This window comes from Megalobrama amblycephala, linkage group LG17 (genome assembly GCF_018812025.1).
Source record: "Megalobrama amblycephala isolate DHTTF-2021 linkage group LG17, ASM1881202v1, whole genome shotgun sequence".
Taxonomy (NCBI): domain Eukaryota; kingdom Metazoa; phylum Chordata; class Actinopteri; order Cypriniformes; family Xenocyprididae; genus Megalobrama; species Megalobrama amblycephala.
Genome location: NC_063060.1, coordinates 41,694,871 through 41,707,556, shown reverse-complemented (window position 1 = coordinate 41,707,556; position 12,686 = coordinate 41,694,871). Strand labels below are relative to the sequence as shown.

Below are 12,686 nucleotides of genomic sequence, written 5' to 3'. Positions count from 1 at the left end.
TTCTTTCTAGGCATCTGAAAGTGTTAATTATCTTGCTGTCAATGCAGGCCTCACTGAGCCATCGGATTTCAACAAAAATATCTTAATTTGTGTTCTTAAGATGAACGAAGGTCTTACAGGTGTGGAACGACATGAGGGTGAGTCATTAATGACAGAAATTAATTACTTTAAAAGAAACTAACCCTTTAAAAAAATTATCACGAAACGACATTTCTGATGTTCAAGGATGCATTAAATAAGATTTGCAAACTTTTTGTCCCCTTTGATTTAAAGGTGCCCAAGAATGCTTTTTCACAAGCTGTAATATAAGTCTAAGGTGTCTCCTGAATGTGTCCGTGAAGTTTCAGCTCAAAATACCCCATAGATTTTTTTTAACTGCCTATTTTGGGGCATCGTTAACTATACACTGATTTTTCCAGCGCGCCGCCCCTTTAAATCGCGTGCTCCCTGCCACACGAGCTCTCGACTATATTACAGTGCATAAACAAAGTTCACACAGCTAATATAACCCTCAAATGGATCTTTACAAGATGTTCGTCATGCATACTGTATGCATGCGTCGGATTATGTGAGTATTGTATACCGTTATATTGTTTACGTTTGATTCTGAATGAATTTGAGGCTATGCTCCGTGGCTAACGGCTAATGCTACACTGTTGGAGAGATTTATAAAGAATGAAGTTGTGTTTATGAATTATACAGACTGCAAGTGTTTAAAAATGAAAATAGCGACGGCTCTTGTCTCCGTGAATACAGTAAGAAACGATGGTAACTTTAACCACATTTAACAGTACATTAGCAACATGCTAACAAAACATTTAGAAAGACAATTTACAAATATCACTAAAAATATCATGCTATCAGTTATTATTGCTCCATCTGCCATTTTTCGCTGTTGTTCTTGCTTGCTTACCTAGTCTGATGATTCAGCTGTGCACAGATCCAGACGTTCTGCCCTTGTCTAATGCCTTGAACATGGGCTGGCATATGCAAATATTGGGGTCATACATATTAATTTTATTAAATATTAAATATTAAAAAGATTACATGCACACTTCTCTGAAACAATGCTAGAGCCAGTTATTCTACTTTAAGGACAGGTCTGTGCAAGACATTAATGATTGATGGGCGATGCCACAAACAGAGGGGCGTTTTTAAGAGCGTTACCTGATTTGCCCACGTCAGAGTGTTTAGGGGTGGGGTCGGGTGAAGGGGATCATTTTCATTGCATGATATATAAACACCCACAAACACACAAGCGCCCACTTTTGTAACGCAGAGACCTCATACTCGTAGTGAGACACCCCGGGTTGCCAAGTTGGCAGAGAACACTGTATTGTTGCCATTGAATCCAGCAAACAAACTGGGTCAGAGATCACAGATTCTAAGCCTCGGCATCCATCTAAAATCTCTATGATTGAGAGCATATTAAAACGCAATTAAATAATTCTCCAATATTGTGAATTTGGACTGCAGTATCCATTTCAACCACTATCTGTCAATATTACATCTTTAATATGTCAATCGTTTAACATGGTTCTCTGATGTTGGTTAATGCTAATATGATATGAAAGTAAACAAATATTTCATATTTTTTTTAGTAAGTTTCATTTGAATGCTTTTATTTTAAATATTGTAATAATTTATTAGCTTTTCAACAACTCCCAATTATTTATCTAAATTATATATGCATGACCCTTTAAAAAACAGCACAGTAAACAAATATATGAGGTTATCGTTTATTCAAAAAGAAACTTTATAGCTTTGTCATAATGGCTGAGAAATGGTTAAAAAACTATGTATTGCAAAAGCTCAGTTTGAAAACATTTCTTTTGTTTGCTATAAACTCAAATTTTACTACAAATGTTACTACTTTTTTTTATTTCAAACTAAAATAATGTGATTGACAGCACAGATGTTTTTTTGTTTTTTTTTAAAGAAAGATAAAACAAAAAAGCATGTTTACAAAAAGCAACCATCTGAAAAATTAAAAATATTTAAAAGAGAAATTCTTGGTCCATACAAAGAGATCACATTAAATGTAAGAAAGCACATGTAAAAGACAATGAGAGCAATAGTGTTACTAACGGCATTTCTTTTTAGCTTTTTAAAATTAAGCTTAAAGTGAGCAAAGCGTGCTAAACAAGTAGTGAACAAGACTCTAAAGTATGTCGCTTTAAAAATGATTAAAAGGACATATAAAGCCCTGTGAATCCTGCAGCATCCAAATATCTCCAGTGTTCAACCACACAAAAATCCTCTAGAATGAGTCCAGACAGGCATGTTAAAACAGTTTTACAAATAAAAGAGTTTAAAAGCATCCCATAAGTATGACACTAGTATTTACAGCAAGCAATTATTAGTCAAGTCTGTGTTGGACTGCATGATTGAACCCTCTAATGCCCTGGACGTTTTACATTTAGTGGCATGAAACGACAAAAAAAAAAAAAAAAAAAAACTTGTTTTTCAAAGCATATATATATGATTAGTACAGATGCAGTCAAGGGCAAAGACTAAAAAAACAAAACAAAAAAACAAGAAAACGGTCCACAAACGATCCTAATCAGCATGAGAAAAACGGTTACAACATGATATCAAGGCGAAACACATAAAACGAGTCACCTCAATGTTCTCATAACCTGCTTTATTTACCGGCTGGATCCAGTGGTTCTGATGCGAGGTAGAAATATGGCGTTTGGTTTAGGTCACGCAAAATGTTTGCTCCGCTACTGAAGAGTTCGAAAGCTAACCGGCGCCGAGTGAGCGAGTCTGTGTTTCTCGAGGTTCTTGAGGATCCTAAAACCCTTCGAGCACAGGTTGCAAACGAAGGGCTTTTCCCCAGTGTGAAAGCGCAGGTGAGCCTTGAGATTGTTTTTGAGACGGAAGCCTTTCCTGCAGTGCGGGCAGACGTGAGGTCTCTCTCCCGTGTGGAAGCGCTCGTGCCTTCGCAAGCTTTTCCGCAGGGCGAATGTCTTTTTACACTTTCTGCACGAATACGGCTTTTCGCCCGTATGAAAGCGCTCGTGGCGCTTTAGGATCTTCTTGCGTTTGAACTTCTTGCCGCAGATCTTGCAGACGTGAGCATGCCCGTGTGAGAGGACGCCCTGCAGGCGCCAAATGCCGTTCCCGCACTCTTTAAAGCAGCACAGCCGACGTCCCGTGTGGACGCGCTGATGGGCTCGCAGGTCTTTGGGTGTAGAGAAGCATTTTTTGCTGGATCCGTTCGCCCTTTGCTCACTTGACAGCATCAGGAGGTTCACGAGTTGCACAGAACACGGCCGTAACAGTTTGCAATCGAAAGGCGTTTGGCTCAGCTGGAAACGCACCTTTTTTGCATTCGCAGCACTGTTACCTGATTCCTGGCTGAGTTCAGTGGCCTCCGCTGGGGTTTTGCTGGATTGAGGAGACTCTGGTGACTTTTCAACGGACAGCGAAGAACTTACTTCCATAAGGCCGAGGTCCCATTGGTTTATACTGTCAGTGGAAAGGTCAACGCTGGGAATGTTATCTAGAACTGAGCTGAACGGATGAGACTCTGGATCTACTATAGAGTGTGAAGAAGGTTCCTCAAGAGCGTCGAGTCCTTGAAGACCTAAAAGACATCAAAAAAGGGAGAAATTTGTTTTCATTCTCTAGTAATTTCACATTAACTGTTTAAGTTTGTTTCATATTTTTGTAAATATTTACTTTTTTTGAGAATCAAGAGTTTATTTCTGGATAGATTAGAAAGAAAAAAAATGCATTTTATATATTCAGCTTATGCATTTCAGGATAGATGGTATGGTTTGTACAGTAAAATATAAAGGATTATGAATCTAGTTTCTTTATACCATTTTCCTGAATTGTCTCTGGTTTCTGTAAGTCTTCTGTCCATGGGGTTTCATGAATTATGCCGTCTCCTCTCCCCACACCAATCCCCTGAAAAACAGTAAACAATATATTATATATATATTAGGGCTGTCAATCGATTAAAAATTTTAATCTAATTAATTACATACTCTGTGATTAATTAATCTAAATTAATCGCATACATAATTTTTGCTGTGAAAGTATTAAATATTTCAATTCAAATGAATCAATACAGGGTTTTTCCTGGGTCAAAAATGGTGGTGACAGACATGGTCATCCACACAAACAGTAAAAAGTGCCCTACCCACGTGATCTGCGAGCCCGATACTGACAATAAAATACCCGTCACTCTCACTGTAATTCTTTCTTGCCCTCTTTGCAAAAAAAAAAAAAAAAGTGATTTTATAGATTTGTAAGAGAAGATGCTTTTTTGCTAAAACTGAAAAGTATTAAAAAGTAGCATTTAGAAGTTATATTAACTAATAATATAATTTTCTACCATATACAGTTGAATGCACCTAGCTAACAACAACTTGCTTTGTTCTGGTTTCACCTCACTCCAGTCTAAACTAACTGATTTTATAGGTAGGCCTAATTTACTACACATTTTCATTTAAATAACCTGAAAATATTGTGGATTATTAAGGCTAATTTTACTAACCACTCTTGCTAAATGGGGTAAGCACACTTATGTTCTCATTTCAGAGTTGTTCGAGTAAATGATTCATTATAGACCGTGTGGACAGATCAGTTGTTGTCATGATTCATTAAAATGAATCTGTTCAAATGAGTCATTAGGTCATGAATTGGACATTAGCGGATGTTGACTGTTATTAGGACATCGCAAAAGATTTGTCAACACAGAAAACACTTCACCACTGGATAGGATTTTCTTTTTGTTTACTGAAAGTGTGGTTTATGTCAGCTGCACGTGCAGGGCGCCTGTCAGAGAAGATGAGGTGACGTTCTTTTGAGCACTATTCACACCCAGAGGTTATTCAGGAAAAACATTCTCGGAATGCGCCTCGTGAAACATGGATTCGGTCTTACGAACTTTTAGCATTGTGTCAGTTGATTTAGATTATTATGTTCGAGGTAGAGAGTGTGAAGACGGTGCTTACTTTGAAGACAGAGAGAGCTCGCGCACACGAGAACGGCTCCAGGTTCAAAAGTCAACACGTTATTTTTTCTCAGATTAATTAATCGAAATAAACGCGTTATTTTGACAGCCCTAATATATATATATTAATAAATTAAATTAATATGAATATAAATTCATATTAACAGGGTTCACCGGTTTGCAAAAGTATGGAATTTGATTTGAGTAATTTCCAGGTCTGGAAAAGTATGGAAAAAAGAAAGCAGAGTATGGAAAATTATTTGCATTTCCAGACTATTGCCTTTTTTTAGTTTTCTATAATAGAAAATTAAGAATTTGTGTTTATTTGATGTTAAGTGATTGTCAAACACGACTGAATGAATTCAAGTTGCACTTTTTCATTATGCAAAAATGCAGGTTATAAGCGTTTTGGGTTTCTTCTCACAATATTAGCACCATATTACAGAGCTTCTAGAAGGACCTTTGCAAAAATAAAAAATATACAGACATTCGCGTGCACATGAGAACCCATTAAACTTCACATATGTGACCCTGAACCAAAAATTGAGATTATAAATCATCTGAAAGCTGAATAAATGTTTTCCATTGATGTATGGTTTGTTAGGATAGGACAATATTTGGTCGAGATACAACTATTTGAAAATCTGGAATCTGAAAGAAAAAAAGAAAAAAATCTAAATATTGAGAAAATCGCCTTTAAGTTGTCCAAATGAAGTCCTTAGCAATGCATATCCACTCACAAAAATACATTGTTGATTTATTTACAGTAGGAAATTTACAAAATATCTTCATGTAACATGATCTTTATTTAATATACTTAATATGTGATTTACTTAATATTTACTTGATTTTTGGCATAAAAGAAAAATCGATAATTTTGACCCATACAATGTATTGTTAGCTGTTGCAAAAAATATACCCGTGTGACTTATGACTGGTTTTGTGGTCCAGGGTCACATATAGGATATCAGCTATTGCGCCATCAGCCCATTTCATGCTGTGATTTCTTGGCATTAAAGCAAGCCTAAGGCCTAGAAATATGACTGCCCTGACGAAAGACAAATTTTGAACACTTTACAGTACCAGTCTCTTTTATAGACCCTTGAATTTAGCAAATAGGACAATGCACACAGCCGTATTGTGCCATCAGCCCATTTTGTGTCATAGTTTCTCCGCTACCACAGAGGATGCATTAAATTGGACGTTAGGCCTTGATATTAGAGGTACTACTCCTGAGGAAAGCCAAATTTTGAGCAAAAAGATCTCTATAAATTCATGTTCATCCATGCTCTCGTTTTCTTCATTGTAAGATGGCAGTGACGCACAAAGGAAATAGGTTATAGTATATATAAAATTAGAAATTGTAAAGCGTAAGCACACAAATTCCTTTGTACTTGTGAATATCTTTATTTTTCACATTGAGAAAATCAATGAATAAACCCCTGAGAAAATAATATTTACAGATGACTATTATATACCAAATATAAAGCTGAAAATGAACCATTTATGTTAAATATGGTCTGAAAAATCTACAGAGAGGTTTGGAAATTTGAGTCTGGAAAAGTATGGAATTTTGAAATGGAAAATGTGTGGGAACCTTGTATTAATATCCATTTGTTCTCTAGGGTTTCCCAAATGAGGGTTAGTCAGGGAACTGCAGGGGTTTTGAGAGTTGATAAAAAGCTAATAATTAATTATACAGTACCTGATATAAAATGAAAATAAATAAATGAGGTTGCAAGATAATTGCAACATAGGATTTGAATTGTTAAATAGCTTGAACTTTGAAAGTGACTACATATATATTACTTTATTTATAATTATAATTATAATTATTTATAATAGGTAACACTTTATTTTAAGGTGACGTAGTCACACTTTACTACATTTACTTACTATAGTCATAACAGTAAATTATGCATAGTTACAAGTAACTAACCCTAAACCAAACCATGCACCTAACTGTAACTCTATAGTAAGTACATGTAATTAATTAATAATACTTTAATAATAATAATAATTAATAATAATAACAATTAATTAATAGTACTTATTTGATGCAACTACATCACCTTAAAATAAAGTCTAACCCATACATATTACTAGATTAACTTGGTGTAAAAAAAAAAAAAATATCCATTTACTTCACAGTACAATTGCAATTTACAACAGTACTATACTTCTGACTTCATTTTTATAATAAAGTTAAAAATAACAATAATACTAAATTTAATTGTGTTCCCCAAAACACTAGTGTGAATGTGGATTGAGACAAAAACAAATAACAAAGAGGATTTCATTAAAATATCTAGTTGTTAGAAATCTAAGAAGAGAAAGTTAAAAATCAGCGCCACCTACAGTTTCTTTGAAGATTGTGCATGGAAGGTCAACCATGCATTGTAAATCCACTGCTTCTGGAGACTCCTTGCAGAGACTTTCAGAGGGAGAAAGCCCCTCCTCTCCTTGGGATTCCTGCAGATAAATCCTGTCTTTCTCAGTGGACACACACAGATCTGAATGGGGTTTAGGGTGGGAGAGAATACAATATCACAATTTAGAAACATGAGAAACCCAGTCTGTGTCAATTACAGTGCTGCTGGTTTTCTTAAAGCACATTATTTGGGATTTTATGAGCACATTGTCCTTTCAAAAATCGTTTAAACTTTTAAGTTTGAAAGAACCAGCGTTCATAAAATCACGTTCATAAAATATTTTGATCAAACGTCACATTCTGATTATTAGTTCTTATTTTATGACAAGTCAAAGGCAAAACAAACTGCACTGCTTGCATGAAAACCAAGCAATGGTCTGCAAAACTCAAACAACTGCAAAGGCGGACTTCAACCCTGAAATTTCAGTCAACACTACTGCTGCAACTACTCTTCAAAGTATGGCAAACCATTTTAACATTTAATCTTTAAAACTAACTAGTATTTATTTATTTGTTACTTGTAATTTTTTAACCAATTCAATAATAAATATGACCTTTTCCATACTATTTATTGATTTAGTCACCATTTCCTCATGTCTTTCACTTTAGAGTACAACATCATCAGATCTCATATAGACTACATAAATATAGACTTCACTGACATAAAATATGGGCTACATAGGAAAACTGCAAGAGAGATATGTTTGGCTTGAATTAACACTGACAAATCAAAATGCATTTACTCTATCTTCATTGCCATATGTTACTTATATTAAGCAAAAAAAAATGCATCCATCCATGAAAAAAAAAAAAAGAATTCATACAACTTCAGGGGAATAACAAAGGCCTTCTGAAGCAAATCGATGCATTTGTGTAAGACAAATATCCTTATTTAAAACTTATAATAACGAGCAAAATAACGAGCTTCCGGCATGACAGCCATACACATTCGACGTAGGTCCAAAAAGCTCAATGACACACAATGACATGACGTACTAAGCGTTATAGCATAGGACATGGTGTACAGCGTCATGACATTGTGTAACTACATTGCTGAACTTAATGCTTTTTGGACGTACGTTGAAAGCGTATGGCTGCCGGAAGCTCGTTATTTTACTTTATAAAGTTTTAAATAGCAAACACATCCATTCGCTTCAGAAGACCTTTATTAAAGATGCAATATGTAATATTTTCTGTCCGCTAGAGGTTGCTAGAGGCCTATTCAAAACAAAGGGGTAGCTTGATGCCAAGTTTGAGCGTGGAATCTTGGGACATGTGGTCTTCACTTCACAGCTGGTGGAAATAATCGGGATTGGACTCGGGAAGAAATCATGTTCATGGATGCGATTATTAATGTTACTGTAGTATGAAGCAGAGCAGGAGCGAGTGTTGTGGAGCTGAACGAGGAGCTGGAGCGATTGCTCAACACACGCCTCACGAGCAGCGGGACTTTTATTATGACACAGTCGCCGGCGCCGCTTCCGCTTTTCCGGTCATGAGTATGAGGTAACGCAGCTCTGTTTATCATATTAGATACATTCGAGTGTGTTGAAAATGATGTTATAACGTTACTCTGAGCGTTCACTCAGCGGCTGCTGTGAGACACTGTTACACACTGCAGTAAGATAGATTGATTTTACAATATCATATTAAATATTGGATGTCTTGTGATGATAAATGGCATGCAATTAATTTTAAAATGTATGATGGAGAAAAATCTGTATTTGCATTACTAAAAATAAAGCTGCATCTGATTATGCTATATTAGCTACTTCACAAAATAGTGTTTTTCTCTGAGGCATGGTAAAGCATGGTACTCGCGGAAAATCAAGAAAATTAGATTTAAACAATAAGACTAAACGTGTTGAGCTATATAACAACAATTAGTTTTCTGTCTATAAATATATCAAAACAGTTGTTCCCTTGTCTATTAAAATGTGTTATATATTAAAGCGTCTTTGGTGTTTCCATGTTTTCTACAAAATAAAACAGAAACTGAGGGTAACGCGGGTATGATGCAATTGATAGACGATGACTCACACGTCCCGGAGCCTTGGTTAAAATTGCAATTTTCTCACGATTTACAAATAGTTGGAAACATTCGGGTGAACAAGATATATAATGCTGGCCTAGTGGTTTTTGGATATTTTACTGCAAAATTCTTACATATTGCACCTTTAACACCTTGGAGTAGTATGGATATTTTTTTTTTTTTTTTAATGGATGTATGCATTTTTTTTTTTTTTGTCTTCAAAATCTGGGCAACCATTCTCAACCATCATAAACCTTGGAGGACTAAGGATATTTTTAAATATATCTCCGATTGTGTTTGTCTTAAAGAAGATAATCATATGCACCTAGGATGGCTTGAGGGTGAATAAATCATGGGATCATTTTTGGGTGAACTTTCCTTTTAACTAAATACTAAACAGTGGAATAGAGACTGATAGCAAAGGAAGATGAACAGTACATGACTTTAATTAACATTAAATAGAAAAAGAGCCACAATATACTAGAGACTCTAAGCATAAAACGCTAGTTCATTTTAAGCAATGTATATTAAAATGGCTTGCCATATACGATAGAGCCTTCTTCCGGTTTACTCCTGTTGAATTCAACAAATGTGGAAGTAAAGCTACATGCACAGCTAGAGAAGTGGCTGTTGTTTACACAAACACATACCCTGATGGTCGGACAGCAGTGTCTCTCCCACTTGCACACCGACGCTACAAACCATCTTGTTCGAGAGATTAGTCAATGCACTTTCCATATGAGCCCTGATGTCAGGGAGATCTTCCGTGATCTGAGCTTCTCTGTCGACCGTGCAGCCATGGGATTCCAGTGCGCGTCCTTCGAAAACTTTCGTTATCTCCACGACGGCCACCTTCAGTAACACCTCCATGACGGCCGCCACCTCTGCTTGAAACCTGGACACGGACTGCGACATTTTGCTCTCGGTCTGAACATGCACAATATTATTATGATGCATAAACAAGCGGATCGGTCGTGTAGTCGTTTGTGGTCATAGCCACATGGCTAAGATGGAAGTGATGGGCGTGTCTGCTGACATTCCACGATGACGTATGCACGTACTAAACACTGGTGGCGGCAAATCCTGACGTCGCTTTTATGTGGGAATATTGCAAAAAAAATGTTTTGTTGAAATGCATGTTGAAACACCATTTTGGTGCACTGAATACTATGATGTGCTGGGAAAATTACCTGTAGAAAATTACCTGACGAATTACCTGTAGAAAATAGCCTGTAGCCTATGAAAAACACTAGAATGCACCGGGTTTTCGGCTCAGAAAGTACCAAACAGAAATGTATTCAATGTAAAGAACAATAACAAGCTGTGGAAAGCACCAAAATGACTATTAAAAATATGTTTTTTAAAAAATAGAATGGTTGGGGATCCGCCACCATTATAAATAAAAATAAGGAGGATTCATCAACAATGGTGGAGCTAAAAGAAAAGATAGCTAGAGGAATCCCTATCATTGGATCTGTAATGATAAGAAAAACATATAAAACATGCTGTTTCGCGCTGTATAGATCAGATGTGGAGCTGGCAATAAAGATTATCTTCTGAAGACCTGGAACTTCTGACTCTGAGAGCTTTCTTTAAAGGATTAGTTCACTTTCAAATTAAAATTTCCTGATAATTTACTCACCCCCATGTGCTCCTAGATGTTCATGTCTTTCTTTCTTCAGTCGAAAAGAAATTAAGGTTTTTGATGAAAACATTCCAGGATTATTCTCCTTATAGTGGACTTCAATGGAGCCCAAATGGTTGAAGGTCAAAATTACACAGGTCAAAGTTTGAACTAAATTGTCATAGACAATATGCTAGTGCAAGTATATAACATTTAGTTCAAACTTTGACCTGAGGAGGGCAGTAATACACGTAGAAGTGTCTACACTGCTGGAATTCTAATAGAGAAGAAGAAGAGAGCTAGTTCAAGATGAGCATTTATTGTTAAAATGTATATAATTATTAGAAAATGGATCGTTTCGCTAGATAAGACCCTTATTCCTCGTCTGGAATCGTTTAAAGCCCTTTGAAGCTGCAGTGAAACTGTAATTTTGACCTTCAACCGTTTGGGCTTAATTTATTTTCGACTGAAGAAAGAAAGACATGAACATCTTGGATGACATGGGGGTGAGTAAATTATCAGGAAAATTTAATTTGAAAGTGAACTAATCCTTTAAGAAGACATCAGAAACAACTTAGGACACTGCAGACTGGCCACAACAGTTGCCAGAATGATAATAAACAAGCCAATTAATTAAGCCTCTATCATTTGAGTTTAGTTTAGTTTAAATAAATGGCACATTTCATGGATGTCCTGTTAATAATTAAAAACCATTAGAGCCACATATCCCATGTTTTTGTTGTAAGACCTATTATAAAGTTTTGATAAACAGGTATATTTCATTATATATAGATAAAACTAAACACATTAAATGTGTGTACACCATATCAGAGGTGTTGATCTTCCAGACTATCCACCAATTAAAGTCATACACCGACATCATTATTTTATATGCAAAACACATACATAAAATGTATACATCACAATATGTTGATTTGATATTCAGTGAAACTAAATTAACTTATTTAATTACAAAATTAATATTTTAATTGCATATTTTGTCTTTTTTTTATGTTTATATAAAAATGGCAAAATTGCATGAATCAGGGATTTAATATTGCGATGAAACGGAAGTAGCAACATGTTTTCTTTGTGATGTATACATAAATGTGTAATGGACTATTTAAAAAGGAAAAATTTAGGGATGCTATTGGATTTTAAAGGGAATTGCACCTATGGAGGCAGATAAACGCAAGCTTGCAGAGGTGGGGTTTAAGCGGACTAAATGATTGGAGAAGTCCTGCATGTGTCACTATAGTGAAGTTTTCACCCGAAGATCCAGTTATGACATTTTGTTTAAACATTACAAAAAAAAAAAAACACTGATCAGGCATAACATTATGATCACTGAGAGGTGAAGTAAATAACACTGATTATCTCTTCATCACGGCACCTGTTAGTGGGTGGGATATATATGGATTTTTAAGGATTTGAGCGAGTTTGACAAGGGCCAGATTGTGATGGCTAGACGACTGGATCAGATCATCTCCAAAACTGCAGCTCTTGTGGGGTGTTCCCGGTCTGCAGTGGTCAGTATCTATCAAAAGTGCCTTCAGGGCAGCAAAAGGGGGACCAACACAATATTAGGAAGGTGGTCATAATGTTATGCCTGATCGGTGTATATTGTACC

General features: G+C 35.8%; 1 protein-coding gene across 1 annotated transcript; it reads right to left on the bottom strand.

The window, feature by feature from the left end:
* Positions 1-2,116: 2,116 nt before the first annotated feature.
* Positions 2,117-10,449, bottom strand: si:rp71-1g18.1 (uncharacterized protein LOC559922 homolog). Its single transcript, XM_048164123.1, has 4 exons — positions 10,083-10,449; positions 7,328-7,482; positions 3,831-3,918; positions 2,117-3,592 (listed from the first exon to the last, which is right to left on the bottom strand). The coding sequence occupies exons 1-4, from the start codon at positions 10,387-10,389 to the stop codon at positions 2,727-2,729; spliced, it is 1,416 nt and encodes a 471-aa protein (XP_048020080.1). The 5' UTR covers positions 10,390-10,449; the 3' UTR covers positions 2,117-2,726.
* Between the last annotated feature and the right edge of the window lie 2,237 nt (positions 10,450-12,686).

Excerpts from the sequence above, each read along its gene's own strand:
- si:rp71-1g18.1 (XM_048164123.1), bottom strand. The coding sequence starts at position 10,389 with ATGCATCATAATAATATTGTGCATGTTCAGACCGAGAGCAAAATGTCG. Across the intron at positions 7,483-10,082 it reads ACTGCTGTCCGACCATCAGG|ATCTGTGTGTGTCCACTGAG; the intron begins GTATGTGTTTGT and ends AACCCCATTCAG. Across the intron at positions 3,919-7,327 it reads GCACAATCTTCAAAGAAACT|GGGATTGGTGTGGGGAGAGG; the intron begins GTAGGTGGCGCT and ends ACTGTTTTTCAG.